The sequence below is a fragment of the Hippoglossus hippoglossus genome, chromosome 16 (genome assembly GCF_009819705.1).
Source record: "Hippoglossus hippoglossus isolate fHipHip1 chromosome 16, fHipHip1.pri, whole genome shotgun sequence".
Taxonomy (NCBI): Eukaryota; Metazoa; Chordata; class Actinopteri; order Pleuronectiformes; family Pleuronectidae; genus Hippoglossus; species Hippoglossus hippoglossus.
In genome coordinates this window covers 12171516-12182393 of record NC_047166.1, presented here as the reverse complement: position 1 = coordinate 12182393, position 10878 = coordinate 12171516, and the positions used below count along the sequence as shown (strand labels likewise).

Here is a 10878-nt window from a genome sequence, read left to right as displayed (position 1 = left end):
GACAAGAAATGTAAAATATAAATGCAGTTCATTTAACTTACTCCATATCTCCACATTTCATAGTAATGTAGTGGATACTTTCAATGAGGTATAAAAACATAGTATAAAAACATTGAACACAAGTTCAACATGAATCAAGAATTTTATAAGATATTTACCCTCAAGCTAAACTAAGAGAAAGTCAGTGTTCACTTTTCTGTCATAACTTCCCTTTTTTTTTTCTTTTTTTTTTTTTGTTGCAATTCATCACCTCTAAACAACAGGAAACACACCCAATGGTTTCACTAAAATCAAGAGCATTTTCACAACGCACGGAGCCTCTGGTCCCTCTCACAGTGAGTATTTGCCTTATGATGTCAATAACAGAATATAATATAATACATAACGATTTTGGTGTTGTTGGACACTGCTGTTATTTATAAGGTTTCAGGATTGTGATATGAATTAACATCAGAATGTTTTTTACTGGATCAGATGAAGCTGCCGGCTCTGATTGATCTGAGTCTCATATTGATCCTGACCTCCTATTCAAAAGGTGGGAGACATGTTGTGTTTTGAATATGATCTTATGAAGTTTATACTTAGTAAATCCATATGTAAACACTGGTTTTGGTTTTGAACACAGGTCAAGACTGGACTATTAATGTCACTCAACACTATAATGCAACAAAGAACTCAACTGTGACCATACTGTGCACATTTACTTATCCGAAAGAATACCACACCGATGCTGTTCAGGTTTACTGGAAAAAACCTGGGAGAAGCAGCTTCAATACCGGAGACAAGGACACCAACCAGTTTGTCTTTCACACGAATAAAACGTTCGTGGAGGAGAAATACAGAGGAAGGACCGAGCTCATTGGAAAAAAAAATAACGGAAACTGCTCCCTCAGGATTCAGAATGTCATGGATAATGAACAGAGTCTCTATATGAGAATTATCGCAAATGGTCAAAACTACAGCTTCAAAAGGGAACCTGTGTCCATTTCAGTGTCTGGTGAGAATATCAGCAAAGTATTTTATATATGGTCTAAATTATGCTTATATTCTTGAAAAAAGTCAAATTAAATGAACACTTTTCTTCTACTTGGCCAGGTGTTGCAACTGTTGTTCTCAGCCAAGGTAGGATAAACAGGCTATAATATGTATAATATTTCAGATCACAACAGATTACAAAGATTATAGAATGTAATCGTAATCGCTAATTATTTTTGGGTTTTTTTAAGGTACGAACCCCCCATTATTCACCGCCGCAACCCCACGCAGTGAGTTTTTACGTTTATTTCAAACAAATATTTATCACGTGAAAATCTTTAATTCAGCTGCTTTTGTCTCATTGAGAAGATTACAGTTCACAGTAGTTGTAATTTCCCCCACAGTGCATGGGAACAACTTACCCATGTATGCAGCCATCATTGTTCCACTTTCTTTTCTTCTCCTCGTTGTCGTCGTCGGCGCTGCAGTTTGCAGTCACAAAAAGTGCAAAAGGTAACTTCACTTTTTGATCGTTTGTAAATTGTACGTAAAAGTATTTGCCACTGATCCCGGGGGTTATCCTCAGGTAAACGATATGCAGACATGTTAAAGTCCTCGCCCACCTTAAATGTGATATTGACCCATTTTACGCAAATCATTATTTAAAGCAGTTGTCACAATGGGGTCTTCAAATTTGTTTGTACCTTTTTTATTTAAAGCTTTGCATTTTATTCATAACCACGTCCACAAACTTTCCAGCTTTACTCCTTTTTACAGGTCACAATCTTTAACCAGGGAGGAATCTGGATACTATGCAAATTTTAGCAGAGCATCAGATGACCCAGCCCAAAGGTTTGTTTTATGATACAGTTATTAAATCACAACCCAATGTTATGTTGCATCATTATTTTGTGTACGCGAACAATACAAGAGTCAAAGTTTAGCGCCAGACACATAAAACCTGAAGATATTTGTGGATTATTCTGACTCGCATGTGAAGTGACACATTCTTCTTGACACATCTCTGATCTCCTCTCTCTTCTTTCTTCTCTATTAGAAACCAAACAAGTTTATTTTGTCTTTTCAGAGAAGCATCCTGCAATATTCAACAAAACAAAACATTTTCTGAACCGAATATTATTGATGAGCCCATCTACGTCAACACCGAGGTACAATACACCAACTCAATTTGGTTTTTACTATCCTAAGAAAAGAGTAGCCAACACAATAATGCCTGACCTTACTGTGACCCATACTCCTTGTGTCTTTGCAGGTCCTTACAGGTCAGATGGATGAGGATGACATACACAATGTTTACGGAAATGTAGATTACTCATAATAGCACAAGAGCTGAATCTCGTAAATCTATTTGGTCTTAAACTTTTGCCTCAAATGCAACCTTTGAATTCTGCATTGTTTTGTGTTTTGTTCATGTCTGTGAAACATCCTCTCTAGGCTATGAAAGATAAACTGTGTGTCATAATGTTATTGCAGAACAAACAACTACAGGGTTATTATTTATTATTTTCTGGCTCACTGTTGCAAAGATTGCGAGAGGCCACCCAGGAAAGGTTTTAAAATGTGTGTGTTTTGTAATACCCAGATGTTCCCTACAAAAAAAACGGCCTGTTATCGTGTCAGCATGTACCTTACTAGACCTAAATAGATGCAGACTCTCACGTACCCGCCCAGTTCTGCTTCAAGGACCCTGAATGACCACAAAGATACTCAAATTCACTAAAAAGAGACATAAATAGAGCATTAAAGGCTCAATATTATAAAGACAACATGTCTTTATGATTTGTAGTAACTTCATGACTTTTTCAGTTTGGTTGTCTTGTCATTTTTATGTGTGTCTGTTACTCCTGTGTCCAGATGTTTATTTTCTTATCATTTCTTCACGGCTGTAGACTAACAGGAGTAACAAATAGCAGGTATTTATTTACATTATTTCATATTATAAAATTTAAGTTGTTTGGCAGTCATGTAAGAAAGTATAACAATTAATAATGTACAGTCTGTTATAGCAAAGACCTGTTTAAAATAAAAGTAGTTTTAGTTTGAAATTCCCTTTTGTGTTTTTAGTGGGCAGTGTTTCCTTCCACTTTACATATATACACGTAGGTACCATAGAATGATAGGTTATAGTCTGTTGGTTTTTTTTATAGAATCTTTTTATGGTTTAATTTTAGTTTTTTTTGTTGTGAGCACTAAAGCACCAGCCTTTTTTCTGTGGAAATGATTCATGTGATCTAAGTTATTCTAAAGCAAGAGGCTTCATCGTATGACTGCATAACCTCTCCTGATCTTTTGGGTTTGTTTGCGTTTTTCTTTCTCAATTTATTTGCAAAATTAACTTCCTGTTTCACCTCTGCTCTGGCTGAAACTTCTGTTTTCTTACATGCTGTTTTCTTCTATAAATTCAGTCTTATATCCAGAGATTAAGTTATTACCTGTTGTGTGATGTTTAATGACATTATCAAAGTAAAAACGGTTTAAAGGGAAATAGTATTGGTCTGTGTCACGTGTGTTAATGTGCAGGCCACAGTGTGTCTTGCTTGTTGCAGTGTGTCTTGCTATATTATCTACAACTGTGAAGTTCAGTCGTACGAGATGTGTGATAATTAAGTGTGAAGCTGAACTGAAAGTATCGCTCTCAAGGACATTTGAAATGTGTGATAGCCTTACTTCAGTATTCTTATCAATCAAGATGGTGACCAGCTTCCCCTTTGCCCTTTCTGTCGGTTTCACATTTGACTCAAATAGTTGCACTCAGCAGGGAACTGACATTTCAAACGCTGTGGGTTTGTCACTGTGTTTTAAGCAAAAGCTAAGAGGAAACACCCCTAATTGTTTTGTGAAACTGGTACTGCATTAACTAGAAAGGCACTCAGTGGACTGCTTACCTCTGCCAAGGACCAACAGTCCCCTGATGAAACCCTGTCTGAATTCACTAGATCCACATTTCATCTGCACCAAATTTCACACCTTAACATGCCAGATTTTTTTTCAACAAGATCCATGAATTATTCAAGAGTACCACATTTACAAGTATATCATTTCAATTCTTTAATGGGGATTAACCACAACATACAGGATAATAATGTGGATCTGAAAAGCAAACAGCGAAGGTTCTGAACAGGGGAAACAATAACTGCAGACACAAGGGTGCATCAATCACAAAGTTGTTTTAAGACAGGAAACTTTTTCTGAAAAATGAATATGTGAATTTTAGCACACAGGAAAATAATCACATGCTTGTTTAACACGTACAGAAAATTGCATATAAGTATTTATTTTCCTTTACGATTGTCTTGACCCACATCCCCACACAGAGGAACTGCAGCTGCACCAAACTCAGCGATGTTACATGTTGGCGTAGATAGCATCATCCCATTCAGTCTGTGTAGGAAATGAAGTAACAGTTAGAGTTGTCTTCACGCACTGAAATAATGAAGGAATAAAGAAAACTTCACATGCCTCCATGTTGCCATACACAGGATCGTCGACATGATGATTAGGTCTTGGCACCACGTAGTTCATGTCTTTTCTGAAGAGGGCAAACATACACACACAGTAAATTTACATGAGACTATGCAAGATTGTGTCATGTTAAATCATGAGGAAACGTTTGCTTGTTTCAAACTGAGGCTAATATCTGTCACCTTTTTACTGTAGCACATTCAAAGAGCTCTTCTTTGTTTTCCCTCAAAGCGCTGATGTGAGGTGTTGGTGTTTCTCCAGATGTTCCCCTCCTGGAAGAGTAAGGACTTTTAATTTAGGATCCAGAAAAAAATTAACTATTGTCACACCATCCATGTGCGTTATCTATACGGCTTGTCTTGCGGGTGGTTGGCTGAAGACATCAATCATTTATACTCACATTCATACCTATGGATCTGCATGTTTCTGTACTGTGGGAGGAAGCCAGAGTTCTCAGAGAAAACCCAGACATGAAGAGAACTACACAGAGTCAGCTGGGATTCAAACTGGAAACCTTCTTCCTGTGAGGCAACAGTGCTAACCACTTTACCACAGTGCTGCCCCAGCAAACTGCCAACCTGGACAGAGATTATCATGTCCTCTAAGACATTGACCCAACTTCTCCATCAGAGGCCAAAGTGTGGTGGCTTGACTAGTATCAGATGCATTAATAGATACATACGCCCAAAAGAGAAAATATATAAATATATAAATATGAATGTCTAACATAAAGACCATACCAATGCCTCTACAGATGTGATACGTACATGCAAAACCAAGAGAAAGATGATTTCATTTTCAGAGTCACTGATCAGAAAAATACATTCATACATGAGATTTCTCAGGACAGATCGGAAAGTGTTGACTCCTGCAGCCACAAACATTTCACTCGGACTCGACCATTTTTTTTTTCTTAGGCAATAATCATATCAATCATAATAAATAATCATAGCATCTTTATAATCAACTTCAAGTTTCTTTAAGCTTGCTATTTTGTAGTTTTACCACAAGTGGGCAGTACCAAGCTGCTTTACCATATCACTGACTTCACTTTCATTGGGAGGAAATGTTTTCTATTCCCACTTACCATTTTTTAACAAGTCCCACAGCCATTAAAAGTATCACCAGAAGCACGCCTGCCCCGACGGCGATGCCGATATAGAGATTCTGCATCTCACCTGTCCAAACAGAAGCCACTTGCAGTCACTTTCCTCTTATTCCACAGTTCAAACCGTCAGTTGTTTATGCATATTAGAAATATGCATATCATGTGTTCAAATTTGAAACACTTCCCTACCATTCGCAGGTAGGGAGAGTACGAGGTTGGCGTTGCCCACCGTGTTGTTTGCCAGACAATGGACAAACTCAGAGGATTCAAACTCTGCCCGCAGAGTTCCAATGGTGACAGAGCCGTGTCTCTCTATCTTGGTGCCTGGTAGGACTCTTTCAGAAAGCACAAAATGGACCATGCAGGGAGGCTGGGAGTCAGCAATGCACACACACTTTACAATATTTCCCTCTGAGGAGCAGGAGGAGACGCTCTTAATCTCAGGGGCATCTGTAACAAGGAGTAATTATGAGTTAGCCGTATGACAAATGTTCAAATAAAAGAAATAAAACTTTCCTTATCATTGCATTTCATGGATTGTACTTACACAACACAGTGAGACGCACAGGGCTTGATTTGCCTCGTCCGACTGTATTGATGGCGGTGCAGTACAATGCACCCATGTGTCTGGAGACGTTTGGCATCGTGTAGAGGTTTCCCTGATGCAGCTGAGCACCAGTTTCACTGAACCACTCATAGCTGCTGGCAGGAGGGTGAGCATCGCTGGTGCATGTCAGCTGCACGGCTTCTCCCTCCTCCACATCAGACTTGTACTCAACCCTCACATTCACTGGGGCGTCTGCAAGAAAACAAATGAACTGGTTGTGATTCCACCAACATATGTTATGTTATGTTTATATTTTATATATATATTATATATATTTATTTATTTATATATATTATATATATATATTATATATATTTTATTATATAATAAAGCTGAAACAGGGGCCACTGCACATATATAATCAAGATAAAAAGAGTCTACTGTATATAGAGGCTACCAAAAACCTAAATCCAGTCAGGGGCGATGCAACAGGGTTGGCAAAGCAGGGCTTCGAGCTGAAGGGGGGGCCCCTCACCACCTTTATAGACACCTTTATAAAATGTCTCAATCACCCCCAAGTGGCTGGCTGCAGTTCACAAACCAAACCAAAAAGTCAATGTACTCGTCAAATTTTTTTTTCTCAAAGATGGCTTCAGTCATTTTAAATTGTTCTTATCAAACCGATCTTTGTTCAAGTGTTAATGTTTGATGCTATAAAAACGGGTGTAACGTTATGATTGACAGTGAAGGCTGACTCGCAATTGGTGGCTCCAATGTACTGGTGGAACCTCAATACTGAGGTTCTATCCCCTGATCACTGTTACACAGACACTGGCTCCAGATGAAGCTATCGGCGCAAAATGGCAACGTTTGCATCAGGGATATTTTGGCTTCCTTTCTGGATAGTGGGAGGAACGCCATCTGTCATTATAAACAGTCTATGATTACACTTGTCCATAAGACAATTATGTGAGGACCTCCACAAATTCTAAGATCGGCATGAACAGGTGATTGTGGCCCCAAAAGCCCCTTGAAACACTCCTGCATCCAAAGGTTCTGACGTTTGAAACACCTGCTTGTACTGTCACCACTGCTGTATACACCTACATTTAACATTGAGGAGCTTGGATGTTTCCTGCTGCTGCCCTCCGCTGTAGTGCGCGGTGCACTGTAAAGTCTTGTTGTGGTCAGCGTTGGTTGGGCGAAAGGTCAGAGCAGCTGTCGCTTTCCACTGGTCGGCGTCAAACTGCAGAGAATGAAAATGTTCCTCTCCAGAGTGACTCCATCTGAAGACAGGAATGGAGGTGGGACAGGAGGGAGACACGGAGCAGTACGCCACCACGAGCTGACCCTCAACTGCGTCCTCTGTCAATGAGATATCCACATCGACTTTACCTGTAAGAACAAGAGAGGTTGTGATTGTAAGGATTCTGTCATGAAAATAAAGGAAAACACTTAATCTGTTCAAAGCGATGATGCAGTCTTTTGAAGTTCTGTATTCTGTCCTCACTTGTTCATTACCTCCACCAAGAAGGTAATGTTTTCATTTGTTTGTTAGCAGGATTACGCAAAAACTACCCAACCGATTTCCATGTCATTTTTTGGAGTGGTGGGGCGTGGCTATTTGAATTGAATTGAATTGAATATTTCCCTAACATCCGCTAACCTTTGATCTTTCATTCATTTGTTTTTTTATTGCCATGTATTTTGTGATGCATTTTGTATCCTGGTTTAGATAAGTGCTCCACAAATAAAGTTATTATTGTTATTAACTTCTGGTGTGTATCCAGATTATAATTTTTTTTTCTCACTTTCTTTAAACATTTTGAGATTTTGAGCATTTTTCAACGTTTTTGTTGTTTTCTCAGATGATCTTGGTAATAGATCAGGCATGTTCGGGGGACTGATATGAGTTTGGGCAGTTTGGTGCAGATCCAAATAAAAGTGAATTTGAATGTGGTTTTCTCAGGGGACAGTTGGGCCTTGGTGGAGATAAGCACTATATTAAGTGTTCCTCTAGTCTAAAATATTGAAAGCATATAATTGCCAAAAAATAAAAGGAACCATTAGCCTGCTAAAACTAAAAAAGTAAGTTAAACCACAACCCAGGAACCGACTACTCAATAGACAATAGATAATTGTTGGGTAAAGGTATAGACAGAACAAGATTTGATTCAAGCAGTTGCCCTTAAGTCACTTTATCTTTCTACAGAGCAGGTCCCACTGATTCATATCATGCTCAAATATATTCTAAGCTTTTCAGTCTGATATTAACTAAACATGTTGACAGAACTCCTGTGGACACAATATTTTACTTGAACGAATTGTTAAGATCTGTTGTATCTCCCTTCATTTTTACACATCTGTCAATAGAAATGAATCCTAAGCTATACTGTTATGATCAAATAAGCCAGATGAGGGAAACCAACCAGTGACAAATGAGGAACCAGTCACTGCTTAAATTAGACATTTTAAATGATCCCTATCTGCACCTCAGTGTGTGCTGTTTGACAACTCTGTCTTTGGGGTTATAGTTATGACCTGAACTTTTCAACGCTATAACAACTAGTGGGACACTAAGTGGAGCGCATACCTCGATCCAAACAGTCCCCTTATGAAACCACATTTAAATTCACCAGATCCTGACTCATAAATAACAGTCCCCTAAACTTGCCTGATATTGTTCATCAAGTTCCATGAATTATTCTCGGAGAAATCTATTAAAATGATGAAAAATACCCTATCTCGCAATGTTGAAGAAAGTGAAAAAAATGCTGGATCTACTCCTGATTGAAATTGTTCCTCCCCTCCAAATTTCATGGAAATTGGCTGAGTACTTACATACTTACTTATTACTTACTGACATACTAACTATTTAACGAACAAACACAGATGAAATCATAACCTCCTTTAAGTGTTTAAGTATTTTTTGTTTATAATTTTAAGTAAAAAATAATCACATCTCAAGTAGAATGAGTGATTCATGAATGCTCAGATAAAAAGGAATATAATTTAATGAATATTTATATTATTACAAGAAGAGAGAATCACGTAAAAATGTTACTATTTAGAAAGTTGTTATGTATTTCTTACCCATCATTGTAATGGAGACTTCGTGAACTTTGTAAGAAAAGCTATCAAAGCCTGCGATCTCAATCCTGAAATAAAACGGTCCTTGGTCACTTTGCTTGAGCGGATTAATCTTCAGTGAACAGTTCTTGTGCTTGATGTCTCCCAGCAGCTCTGTGCGTTCCTGATACTGCTGCGCAATGTTAGACTTGACTGGGTGATAGACAACATGATTCGTTGCCTCGTTCCAAATCCCTGTGAATTCAGTCACCTTCTGTCCATTATCTGGGTAGCTGAAAGAGCAAGGAATCACCACACAGGAGCCAGGGTGACCTTTAACTGTGGACGGCAAGTCAATGGTCCAAGGCGAAGCTTCGGTTTGAACTACTGTCATAAAATGTAAAGAAAAATATAATAAATATTCTCAAGAAAGAGATAATAACAAATCACAAAGAAGGAGAAAAAAAGAACAATATTGCTTATTGTCTATATTGACTATAAAAGATTATTGTATATGCACTTTACCGTTAAAGCAAAGCCACACAAAGAACAGACGGCAATTCAAAGCATCCATCTCGTCCTGTCGCCGTCAGACCTGCAGATGAAGTGACAAACATTTCCAGATTGATGTGGCCCCGCTGTCACTCCCCTTATGAGAAATGATTAGTTTCCATTCCATTTTTATTCCACCACACATCCACACAAAATCTGACTTTTGTCTCATGAGAAGTTAGGGAAGTCATATTAATCGTCATTTCAGTATCCCTTTTTCCCCCTTGCTGTTTACTGTACTTCCAACTCTTCCCCCATATTTTTCCTCACAAAACAGACCAAAAAAAACTATAAAGTGTAATAAAAGTTTTTTTTTTAGTTATCTCAGTTATGCATCAGTAATCACCATTTTCATATCACAACTGTGTCACCCCTGCTCTCGCTTCCCTCTTTGGACAAAGGCGAATTTATTTTAGTTAGCTCTTACTTCTCCTCTTTTGTTTTTGTGAGAATTTTATTCCAGTTAAACGAAACCTACTGTGGTGACCAAAAACATCTGTGTAGCTGGTTCTAATTATTCATTAGATACTCAGATAATTGAAAGGATTATAGCCCCCCTGATTAACTTATCGTAAGTACTGCTAATGGGCCGTTTGTTAGTAAACCGCTTAGTTATCTTGAGTTCAAAGAGAAAGAGTGAAGAGGTGATGATTGAAACACTGAGGCTGTAAAATCCCTTCACTGTGCCCTGACGTGCTCAACAGTTGGTACATGAAATAAAGTCAACAATAGAATATTTTGGTGTTAATTGATAAATTGTAGTTTATTATTTATGAAGTGTATGTTTGATTTTATTTGCTCCATCAAACAACATGACCAAACTTCAGAGAAAGACACAAACATGTTTTTCTAAGATGTGAGAACAATGACTCTTCTGCTCTAAAATTAAATCAAGAGGTCAAAACAGTATCAACGGAAAGGTTTGAATGTAATTCCCTATCACGCTTGCTTACGTCTTAGTTACACATTTTCTGCAAAGAACTGGACAAAAATGATATGAAAAAAAAAAAAGGTATAATACAATGACAAGATCCAGGTTAAGCAAAGATGAAACCTTTACAGCAAGTGGTGATTGAAATGACATGTTGAGTTAATGAAAAGTCACTGGAGGATCAGCTGCTGAGAATTAAAAGCCTTCTTAAGA

The 10878-nt window shown here is 38.0% G+C and overlaps 2 protein-coding genes across 2 annotated transcripts; one reads left to right on the top strand and one right to left on the bottom strand.

Moving 5' to 3' along the window:
• The first annotated feature begins 268 nt into the window (after positions 1 to 268).
• LOC117776562 lies at positions 269 to 3474 on the top strand. Its single transcript, XM_034610600.1, has 9 exons — positions 269 to 335; positions 475 to 535; positions 626 to 997; positions 1096 to 1122; positions 1227 to 1265; positions 1380 to 1488; positions 1753 to 1827; positions 2063 to 2144; positions 2249 to 3474. The coding sequence occupies exons 1-9, from the start codon at positions 276 to 278 to the stop codon at positions 2312 to 2314; spliced, it is 891 nt and encodes a 296-aa protein (XP_034466491.1). The 5' UTR covers positions 269 to 275; the 3' UTR covers positions 2315 to 3474.
• A 548-nt stretch (positions 3475 to 4022) lies between these two features.
• On the bottom strand, positions 4023 to 9245 carry LOC117776560 (B-cell receptor CD22-like). The gene is made up of 8 exons (XM_034610598.1): positions 9207 to 9245; positions 7221 to 7508; positions 6114 to 6365; positions 5756 to 6016; positions 5546 to 5636; positions 4641 to 4730; positions 4456 to 4525; positions 4023 to 4377 (listed from the first exon to the last, which is right to left on the bottom strand). The coding sequence occupies exons 1-8, from the start codon at positions 9211 to 9213 to the stop codon at positions 4342 to 4344; spliced, it is 1095 nt and encodes a 364-aa protein (XP_034466489.1). The 5' UTR covers positions 9214 to 9245; the 3' UTR covers positions 4023 to 4341.
• Positions 9246 to 10878: the final 1633 nt, after the last annotated feature.